The following is a 12,013-nucleotide window of genomic DNA, read 5'->3' on the forward strand; positions in this document are numbered from 1 at the left end:
TTATATTTTAAAATGCTCTCTCACAAACACTTTTCTAAAGGCAAATCTAGTTCAAGAAATTTACTCCCCAATGCCCCACTTTTATGACTTAGTGATATTTATCTGCAGACCTTTAAATTAAAAAAGTTCATGGTTACATGCACAGAAAAGAACATATTTTCAGTCTTTCTGGGATCCTTTTGATTACAGCCCTGACTTATCTTCATCCAAATTGCTTGAGGGACTTTTCAAAAATGAAGAGAGGAAAGGTTTACACAGCCCCAACATCACATTGCATTGTTCAGCGGAGCACCTGTACGCCTTTATTGTCTGGAATTAACTGGCTTTTGTTTTCATTTAGGAATATCAGCTGCCCCACAGGATGTACCTGAACTTCCACCACATGAATGGAATCCCAGCATCCCTTAATCTTCTTTGATCCATCTCCAGCTTTCTTAATAAGGATCACACCAGCAAAGCCATGATCCAGATCCCAGAGGTAGACAGAGGAGACTCCACCTTCAAAATACCTGCAAGAAGAGAGCCAGTAAAAGATCCCAGATAAGCAAAAGTTCCCAGATTCCAGAACATTTTTTAGACTGCTGTTGAGAGCCTACTAAATACCCAAGAACTTAAGTTTTCGTAATTTTACATAATTCATTTTAATAAAAACGATTGTACTTTTCTCTTAAGGAAAATAAAAGCCTTACATGGGTTAGTGAGAAAAAGCTATTTATGGATATTTATCCAACTTGAGCAAACTAATCCTCTGATTCCAATTAACTGCAACAGCTGTTACAGAGCAAGCTACAAACCAAGCTGAAAGTAAGGGCTGTATTTTATAGTGAGAGTGTCTGGGAGTTTTTTTATAGCAAAGTCTGCTAATTAAGACAAAAGGGAACAGATAGGTCACTTTATGCTACAGTCTGAAGTTTGTGCGAAGAAAGCTGACATTTTGATTTATTGCTATCAGAGTTAGACTGAAACTGAAGTTCTTAGAAACGAAGAGCCAGTCGGTCTACAGAGGACCGTTGGGCCAGCCAGAGTGACCGCCATTGATGGCACCACACCAGGCATGGTGTAGTGAAGTTTCCAGATCTGGCTCAATTCTCTGAACACAAATCTCTGGGGTGGCCCGGCAGGCTGTGCCAGATATCCATGGACAGTTTGAGCGTATGGTGTTGCTGGGATGGACAAGACATCCCAGCACATGGCAGAAAAGAATGCACCTCTGCTTTTGAACACAAGTGACTGAAGGAAGGCCAGATCTCTGAGATGACATTTTACACCAAGTCAAACCCGTTTATGTTCAGGATTTGGGCCTGACAGCGCATACAGAATGTGTCTAGCCACTCCAAGTCTGCTTGTAAGAGGTTTGTGACCCATACCGCAACACAGATAGTACACAGACTTGACAGATCCTGAACTTATTTCAGCACAAAACACATTTTTGCATCCCTAAGCAAGGCATGGATTTCACGCAGGAGGCTGGCACTTTGCCTGATGCCCACACTTAACGGCTGATAATCACTAGGGTTCCAAGTCACCTTGGAGCAGCTCAGGTGGAATACCATCAGGTCCCGCAGCACACCCATGCCATAACTTTTGGATGGATCTTTTACATGTTGAGGGATGAAGTGTTTGTCCCTGGTTCTGCAGCCATGTGCTTTGCCAGGTCTCATAGCTCCAGACAGTCAGTCATCGGAAATGCCTGGTTCAGCACATTTTCATAATGTATTTGTTGTTTTCCTTCTGTCTGGACCTTGTCCATCGATGAAAAGGGAGATATATCTGATTTCTTGATGGGAATATTAGAAGGCTGTTTATGGCTGCCACTCTGGCATGTGATGGCTCCACAGGCTGATGCAGATTGTCGTACTTTAAGCTGTCCTCTGCTATCTCCCAGAGAGTTGATGTACAGCCCACGGTCACATTTTGTCATGCCCCAGAAAATGCCTTGCAGCTGTTTATGTACTTGGACATCTTGCTTGTGTGCTTCTGCCTTTTTCGCTAATGTATCAGAGACCTTTTCAGAAAGCCTAGGTTACTTACGTGACCATCTTATGCTAATTGTTCCATTGGTGGACATGTAATATAGCATTATGTATACCACTCCAGGCAGGCAGGCAGTCTCCACATTGTCTGAGAATATACTGAGGGCCACTGGCTAGGTTTAAATATTAATCCACCTGGTATCCTGCTTGGGAGCTGGTATAACCCAGGGAATAAACTTAAAACATTGAATCTCTCTTCTTTAGTGGCCAAAAAGTACATTCTTGCAAAACTGTGAGAACTGTGAACTCTGTAAAACCCCACACCTGCTCTTTTGCTGATCTAATTGCTTTACACCTTTCATACCACATTATACATGTGGTGGATGAAACATCTACTGTGAAGTAAACAGAGATAGTAGGGATTGTGGAGCATATGGTTTACTTTTATGCTTTTAGCAGACTGCAACTGTAATCCTATAGCATTTTAGCACAATTACAGTTCCTTCTTCCCAACTTAGCAAGTGTCTACAGTGAATCTCAAGCTCTCCTTATGGAAGAGACGTAAAGCATGGATATTCTCCCACAGCATGCAGAAAACTGAGATTTTAGTAATTTAACTACTACAGCAAAGAATTTCAGTCCCTGCGTCTCTTAACTTTGTACTTATAGGAGTTTCCATGGCACACACAGCTATAAGAGTTCAACTCTCATGTCATAAGGCTTAAGATTTGTCACACCATTTAATAGCAGGGTTTTAATTTGGCTTTTGTTTCTGCTTTAGTGTTTAACTAGTCTCTCATACTGCTAGCTATTAGTCACGACTGGACCTAATGTGTGAACTACCAAGCTGACTGTTCATAAGTGTGGTTCTAATGCATTGTCTGCTGTTCAGTCCGTCTGGTGCAAGTATAGGAAACTGAAAAAGCCAAGAGACAAGTGCTCATATAGCTACAGACATCTAGTTCATTTTGTGAGTGCTCTTCATTCCTATGCTCACCATGTACACTTATGGGTGTACACAATATCAGAGAATCCATGTTTCGAGGAATGCAAGAGCAGATCACGCAACTGAGAAGGCTGCTTGAGTGGTAGCGCCCCCCCCCCCCGCACTGGAATAGTGGCTCAGCAGCCAAGGGAAGGAAAATGTCATCCAGGTTAAACCGTTCTGCAGCCCTAACTTCAACTGCCTTTTGAGGAGCATGTAAATTTAAATGAACAAGTGATTTAATGTTTCCCTTCAGCAAGAAAGGAAAATCCCACTCCATTATTAACATGACAAAAATCTATTTTCTTTTACACAAGCCTGTTTTAACAACTGCATTTAAGGTTTGATTCCATGTGCTGTTCATTTTGGATCTCCGGATATGCTACAGACAGTTCCAGAACTAAAATGCGTCCTCCCCAATCAGTGCCCACAGAATAGTGTGAACAGACAAAGATTATTGTAAAGGAATGTGGCCTACTCTACTCAAAGATTCTCTCTGCATCTGTAGGACACAAATCAAAGCTTAAAAACAAAAAAAAACCACCACACCATACATAGACACACCAGTGCTGCCCATATTCTTCCTTATTGCACATATGTACCATAATACCAAAGAATGCTGAAGACTGGGAGACAGGTATAAACAGTTAATTCAATACTACAGCAATTAGTGTCCAGTGAGGGACCTTCACTATGGATCAGCAAGCACAGATTTGGCGTTTAGTAACAAAGCAGCATATAGTACTGTCTTATGAAGTATTGTTATCCAGAGACATTACCACAAATTAAAAAGGGAAAGCCTTTCAACTGAGCAGACATGCTGAAGCCAGAACTCTGTTGGGTTACCAAAAAAAGCCCTCACACTCTCCTGAAGCATCTGGGAATGAATTGTAACTTCTGCATTGATCAGTGTGCCTTGCAGTTCCTCAGAAAACTGAAGTTCCAGCCTGACCGATGCTTCCTTGGAGAAGAGGGCAGAAGTTCTGAAAGGCTAGAGACAGGGACAGCTCTATGTATTTTGCTGCCCCAAGCATGGCAGTCAGGCGGCTTTTGGCAACGTGCCTGCGGGAGGTCTGCCGGTCCCGCAGCTTTGGCATAGCCGCCGCCAAATTGCCACCGAATCCGCTGGACCAGCGGACCTCCCGCAGGCATGCCGCCGAAGGCTCCCTGACTGCCGCCCCCACAGCGACCAGCAGGCCGCCCACGACTGTTTGCCGCCCCAGGCATGCGCTTGGTGCGCTGGTGCCTGGAGCCGCCCCTGGCTAGAGAATAGAAACTACATCTGCCTCCATAGCACGTGTACTAAAAATCACTGTGGGTGAACTGGCAGTCAGTGAGATTACTGAAAGGTATACAGACAGGGTATACATTTTATGAGTTTGCTATGAGCCTGAAACATTAATTAAGAAAGGGACTACAACAAGGTTTTTTTGGAAATTTATTCTTACCTACTGTACTTTGATCCTAATGACATGAAACAGAAAAAAATAATTTATATGTGGTTCACATTTATGAGATTTTACATAAAGGCTTTTGTGGGTATTTTAAGAATGTGCTAAAATGTTGTTTGAAACCACATAAAACCATCTGAAGAACCTCCCGCCAGAACTAACAGCACACACATGGAAACACTTTAACTAGTCTTTGTATATTTAATGAATCAAATATAGTATTAATATTGTTTTAAATACTAACATGCTATTTCAATAAAGTTACTTTGCCATAGCCAGCTTAGGTATCTTGAGACCCAAATGATAATGCAAACAATTGAATGCAGTCATGTTCAAGGGATAAATGTTAGCTGTATGCTTCACCAATATTTGATTATTCCAAAAATTCACTGGTTTTCCTGAAAAGAAAGTCTATATCACTGATCAGAAGCACTAGATTTCAGCCAGAGTCATATGGAGAATACATTTTAGGTTTCAGGTTCTATTTCTCCCTAATCAGTTTTTATAACCCATACTGATGTGGGACATGTCTGATAAATACATAAACCCTGGACATCATGTTTAGGGAACTTTTCTTTAAGCTTAGCCCCCCCCCCCCAAAAAAAGATGATGCTACAGGTTAACAGAAAATTGGACAGAGATTGGCAGGAATTGAAATCTACATTTGTAAGTATGGATTTGCTGCACAAAGACTGCACTATGTCCAAGAAAGCTTCGTCAGCCACAGAAAAGACAGAGGCACTTAATAAAAAACTAAGCAGAAAGGTGGGCAACTGACTTGGAAAATTCTGCTGTATGGCATAAACTGATGCCGTCTATAAAGAAGAAAGGAAATGCATGGGTCAACTGGAAATCAGGACCAGCTCAAGGGAACTAAACACAGCGAAGAACTGGAATCTACCAAGAGGCTCCTAGAACTGTTAGAACCCTCTTTGAGATGACAGTCTACATTAATTTCTACTCTTGACGTATGCACCTCTGCGCTTTCTAGATTGTTGTACATGTAACTGCAGTGTTGGGCAGATTATTGTACATTTTCCTCAGAAGCATCTGGTTGCTAGCCACTGTCAGAGAGAGCATACTAATTAGATGAACCACAGGTCTGATTCAATATGGCAATTCCTATCTTCCTGTGCAACTTCTGGTGCTTTGCAAGGCTTCCCAAATGTGAATACATTTTTCCAAAGCTAATAAGAATAGCTGGGAACTCAAGTCTTCTTCAGTTTAAGGACTGGATATCTCCAGATTATTCTTTGGCATGGAGGAGGGGGCAAGGTTTTGGAGTAAGAGAATTCAAAAACAAAACAGTTTGGTTGTGCTAACCACCCACCACCCTTTATCAGAAGGCTGCACTGCTGGTTGACACACTCCTATGTTATGGAGGCTTCAAGGGGTAACCAACCTTCAATAAAGACTGCTGCAACTGTTTCAGAGACTTAAAAGTTATGTTTCAGGAAATATTTACTGTGCACAAGAGGTTGATCCCTGGAGTTACTGAAAAGGCATTAGATCCAATAGATCAATAACTCTCGCCATCTGAAGTTCAGAGTAGCATGCCATTTTTCATTGGAACCCCTTTATAGTTTGAATGTCATGGTCAGGTACACAGATTTTATGTCCATTACTCTTCAACCACAGAACTCTTGGAAAAAAGTCTTTTTACACAAAAAATGTCACACTAAAAAAAAATTTTTTTTTAAAATGACCTACTTTATGAATGTGAGAATAAAAAAATATTTAAGTTAAGAGAGATCCAAAGCTTTATGAAGTGTTTGAAGTTTAGGTGGGTGGACACATAGGATGGAAACTTGTTTAAGGAACTCTAGAGAGTAAAAGCTTGGCCAGAACAAAGCTATAACTTCAAAAGAGTTGGGTTGGGGAGGAAGTTTCCATTCTCCCCAATAGCACACCCTTAAAAAAAAAAAAGGACAGATTGATCACTTTATTTTACCATTAAAGACCAGATTATTAATGATGTTGTTTGGTGCCATTGGAAAGCTCTTTCCACAAGGCTTGGTATGAATTTTGGACTATACACTGGGAAAGTGAGTTTCCATCACACTGCAATGAAAACAAGCTATGCCTCTCAATTTCACTAGAACCAAGTCACATCCATAAAAACACTTGGGCATTTTCCAGTGGGTAATCTAGTGCCAAAGACAGCGGGTGGGTTTTTGTATCTGGCTCATGACTCTTGCAGCACAGCATTAAGCCACAAAACCCAACGCCAAGTACCAGTACCATTTGTTTATAAAAAAACATTTTAAAATGTTAAGTGGTGCTTTAGACTGGATTTGGTAAAGTGACACTGTTCACTTTGATTTTTTCTAGATAATTATATAGATGCTTCTTGCAACTGCAGAGTGTAACAGGAACAGCCGGTCAGCGCACCTAGAAGTGAGTCTAAGTCTCTTGATATTGATAGAGGAAAAGGTCCGATTGTCTTCCAAAAATGCTTTTGAGCATTCGTCTACAAGCATTAAAATCACCACCAGAAGGGCTGCTGTTTTCTGGCAGTTCTAATGGGTGACTGAATATCGAGGGGAGCCTATTTGATGGTAAAAGTTTGACTGACTGGTAGGACACACAACAGAACAATTTTCATCATGTACCTCCCCCACCCAAAACCAAACGTTGACTTGCATTTTTCCTTTAGAAGTATAAAGAAAATGGCTAGTTTCAGCAAGAAAAGAGGTGTTGTCAAGCCATTTATTCAAACTGACTACACATTACTAGCTCATGGATGGAAAAAGATTTTAAGGCTACAGAAAGAGTTCAGTTTTGTCATCAGGTAATTTCACCATTGACCTTCTCCCCATCCCAGATTTACAGCAGCAAGAAAATACAGAATACTATTCAACAATAAAACAACAGGCATAAGAATGCACAGGACAGTTTGATGGGGGGGTGGGGAAGTGAACAGGAAATAATGGGTTTTACTGGCTCAATTAGAGACAATTCAGAGTTCTTTTATTCCTTTTTCCTCATCTCACACACAATCAGGAATGTGGCCATATGAAGTTCTTTAAGGATGCTCCCTGAATACTAAGAAAAGAAAGATGTTTGTGTCCTCGGTCCAGGTTAATGAACACATCCCAAAATATGCCTGTGGATTCTGTACAGGTATTTAACAGAATTTTTTTTCCAGCACACACAGGTGCAACAGTCCTATGAGCAAGCATACTAATAAAATTAGGTATGTGTAACTTCAATGCCAGTTACACTTAACTGCACATCTGGACTGCGGCTGGATGACAAACTGCAAGGAGAGCTATAAAGAGTAATAATGCTGCCTGCATGTTAGGAGAACAGCATTCAAAACAATGGAACAGCTAAAAGTCTGAAGCTGCCTAGAATCCTGGAGTTTGCGGCTTTCAATACATTACGATTGTCAAAAGTGACATTCCCCATTTAGTTTTCCCAAGCATTCAACCGTACTTAGTGCTTGAAATGTCATGACCAAAACCACTTTGAGAAGTCACCAGCAAACTTCCATTAGCCTCCAACACAAAAGACTGAGTCATCTTTTAACACCATGGTTTATCTCCCGTTTCAGGACAGGCTCATTAAACCACAGGAGGCAGAGACTTGCTTGCAAGTCTCTCACCTATACCCATCAGTTTGACCAACAGCAGGCCATTCTGTAGAGAGCCTGCTGCATATATAATGAAGTTGCAGACAAGTTTTACATTCTGCAAACTACAATTGCTCACACATGCTGTTCCAAAATAAACTAGAATTATGTCAGACTCTTAAGAGGCAAACTGCAGAGGTACATGGTGGAGTCCCAGACTTGTTTAAATAAGTAGTTCAGCACCTCGACGTACATAGTAACAGAAAGGGTCCAAGTGGAGGCAGCGCCATAATCAAGACGGGGCGAGCAGGGCAGCTGTCCAGGCGCAAAGCCGGGAGGATGGAAAAACCGTTAAGGAGCACAAATATGCTTGTTCGCCTCATGCGCTAAAATGCCTAATTACGGCTTTGGGTAGAAGCCCCAAAATCTAAATACAGGTAAGGGCCTGCTTCCCTTCTTTCAGGGAAATTAACACAAATACAGTACCGGGGTAAACAGCTTCAGACAGCAGACAAACTACAGCAAGATACGCTGCGTTACAGGTCTGCAATACATTGTCAGGAATTAGATCTTGAAGGCTCTCAAACGATTTACACCCTTACAAACTAGGCTGGAGAACTCTGACGCACCATTGTCTACTGCACCTGCTGTCTGGGTGTGACTCTAGGAAGTGCAGGGCAAGTCACCTTGCTGCTCTAAGGAAAGATGCAATAAACCTAGAGTTGAGCCTCATTAAATCCACCAGTCATTCACCTTTACTGATCTACACAGAACCACCTCTGTATTTGCACTTACCACTCGGGAACATGTTATTTTTATTTGAAGCATAAAACTGAATATTAAAATATATTTGGCAGAAAAGATGGGAGGCCTAAAATAAACCATTTCTTGTGCATGCGGCATTAAATGTACTGAAATCATGCTTGGCACAGATACTGTGTGGCATATTAATTCATACATCAAGTTTACCCTAGCCAGTCAGGTTATAAGAAGAACTATTATTCACTGATGAGTTAAGCCTTCTGACTAGGGTTGCCAACTTTCTAATTGCTGAAAGCCAAACTCCCGCACGAGATGCAGATAGGAGGCGGCCCTAGCTGAGCAGGGGCTGATGTGGGTTGATGGCCCGGTGCCATCTCTTCCCCTCTCCCCCATGGTAACTGAACTTTTGGTGTCTGGTTGGGCACTGCTAGGGGTCCCCTTTCCGAGCAGACTTTCTGTTTGAAAACCGGGCACCTCGAAACCCTACTTCACAGTCTGATACCAACTTATTCATTAAAACATAGCATACTTTTGAGAGACAGAGTTTTCAGAGATGCAAATGGCATTGTAGTACTCAACCTCAACTGAAAGTACTGTATCCTCCACCACTTTCTAGGTTCATGCCAAAGTCAGTAGATGTGGATGGTGATGCTCTTGAGCTCCCCAGTCTGGATCGTAACTGTCAGATAGTCCAAGGGCCACTTTCACATCTAGTTCCTTATGACTGCGTACAGACCTGTAGCTCAGTGTACCTTGACTTTCAAATGGAGTTAGGAACCTAACTGACATCTGTGCCTTTGAAAATCTCCCCTTGTACTTTTAAGAATAAACTACTCTATTCTGAGTATACATGTATATTCTCTAACCGAGATTCAGATGTTCAGCAATAAGACAAACAGCTACATGAGCTAGAAAGTTTATCCTTAATCAGTCTAACTCTCTCGTTCTGATGCATCTGTCTGGCCAAACATTGTCTTGAAGGGGTAGTCAAGAGCTTTGGAATTATCAAACAACCAGCTGCACCTACAAATGTATGGCGATGAGGTAAAGTTGCGACCTAGCATTATTAAGGGGTAAGTCACTAAACATCTAGGCTTGGCTTTTCAAAGGAGCCTAGGAGTCTGGAATTCTGATGGATGTCAGGCACCCAGACTCCCTGAGGCTCTTTTTTAAATCCCAGCCACAGAGGGTAAAGCTGTAATGTTCAACAGGCAGCATGGTCTTATGCAAATTAAGTTTGTCTTGAGGAATCAAAATTTTTGTAACAATCATAAAATTAGAAAAGGGACAAAGTAAGTGCCATTTTAGGTGGATTTCAGTAAAGCATTTGATTGTGTGCTACAAATTCTTACTTCAAAAATCATTTCAGATTGGTTTGGACAGGAACACGCGGCTCAAGAATTCACAAAGAGCATATACAATACAGATAACCGTGATTTAAGAAAGTATCTAATGGCATATGCACAGACAGGTATTAGGTAGCATTAGTGTCTTATTAATAATCAACACATTAATATGTACACAGATTCTGCTGAACAGAGGAGTTCTGAACACCAACCAGAAATAAGCCTATTGTTAGAGAAACTGATAGAATTCAGAGAAATAACCCAAGAGTGATGAGAGGCTGGAAGCATTCATTTGCTTTAAAGGTAAATGCACACATCTCGATTAAAAGGGAGGGCATGAGGGGAAGAGGATATAAAATAATCCATAAATAACTGAAGATTGAAATACCAGAGAAAGGATTTCAGCGCAATAATGAGCATAGCCAGAAAGACCTGGAGAAAGTTAAATAGAAAATTTAGTGTGAATATTACAAAAAAGACTTCCTGATAGTGAAGTAGGAGACGATGAAATGGTTTCCCGAGGAAGTAGCAGAACTCCTTTCATTGCTTGGGACACTGAAACCTACGCTAGGAACGTGTGCTGTGAGGATAACGGTGCATCAGCAGGGATGACCTAATAGGTTTCTTCCAGTTCTTGTGTTCAGATTTTAAGACACTAAGGACAGGGCAGCAAGGGAAGCCAAGGCAGAGAACAACTCTGATGAGCATCAGAATGCTCAAAGGTGCTTTAGCTGGAATTCTGCATATAGATGCACCAAAAATGAAGCACTGCAGAAGAAAGAATCAGGTCAAGAGCAACTGAATGATGTTTCCCAATATGCTCATCTTGCTTTCCTCTCTCATCCCTTTTAAAAACTCATCCCAGCCTGAATAATTACATAGAATAGTGCAAAGCTGTCTCTTATTAGGCTTTGAGCTGGCTAAAGTTAAGGAAGGGACCCTGATTCAGCCCTAACTGTATTCTCTTACATCTGAAGAGTTTGCTGGCATAACCGTCCTGTTTTTAATTCTGTGAGCATCTGAACATTAAAGTGACGAGCATTTTGGTGATTTAAGCCTGTCTTATGAGATGTCATCTTGTACTTATCAGTCGAACCCAGAGGCAAGACTCATGGGTGACATAATCCTGATGTCACACCCTATTGTGCAAAGCTCCAGCCAGCAGTGGGATAGAAAATCTCAGGTTTCCTTAGTGCTGGGATGCATAACAAACCCATCTGGATTCAATCTGCAGAGCCCTCACTGTGAAAGCCACAGTAACGATCATGCCTGAAGAGAAAGCCATCACAAAGGTCTAGTAACCATTAATGAGGAACAGTGAGCTAATGGTAATAAAGTTACTTCAAAGCTTCCCATGGTTTTTAGTTTGGGCAAACTAGGTTTACATCTAAACACAGACAGAACTCTTACATAAAGAGCTCACAGCTGCCTAATCACTTCAAGAGCTGAAAATTACACTGCAGGCTGGAGAAATCTGAGCTTCAGTGATTGTACCCCCCACCTCCAATGCAGGGTACTGGTGGCTGATGTAAAAACTAAACACACACATGGTATCCTCTATTTCCTTAGTGGAATCAGGATTGTTACTTATATAGGAAACTCAGCTGGTTAAGCACACATGTAAAAATGTTGCAAGTGGTGGCATTAGTATTTCTTTCTGGTAGCACCCAGAATGCACTAAGTATTTTCATTCAACAAGTCTCCCCATAGGCTTTACAACAGAGTAGTGCCTTTAGGAAAAACTAACTTAGTAGTGGCACTGCAAATGAGCTCATATAGAGGGATAACATGGAAGAAGGCACAGCCACGTAAGTGTGAAAAGCTGACCAAGTAGATTCACAGGGGCTGGCAATGTTCCCTCTAATTTTTTACATTCATGTGCAGAATGAATTTTGTTATGTGCGCCAATATGGAGGCGATGT

General features: G+C 41.4%; 1 protein-coding gene across 3 annotated transcripts in view; it reads right to left on the reverse strand.

Moving 5' to 3' along the window:
- The window catches only part of CAPZB (capping actin protein of muscle Z-line subunit beta), a 107,061-nt gene that overhangs the window by 19,613 nt on the left and 75,435 nt on the right, over positions 1-12,013 (reverse strand). For all 3 annotated transcript variants that reach the window (XM_039508698.1, XM_039508696.1, XM_039508697.1), the window contains exon 5: positions 368-509. In XM_039508698.1, the coding sequence (XP_039364632.1) occupies positions 368-509 (142 nt within the window). The remainder of the gene's footprint in view (positions 1-367; positions 510-12,013) is intronic.

This window comes from Mauremys reevesii, linkage group 21 (genome assembly GCF_016161935.1).
Source record: "Mauremys reevesii isolate NIE-2019 linkage group 21, ASM1616193v1, whole genome shotgun sequence".
In the NCBI taxonomy this organism is placed as follows: Eukaryota; Metazoa; Chordata; order Testudines; family Geoemydidae; genus Mauremys; species Mauremys reevesii.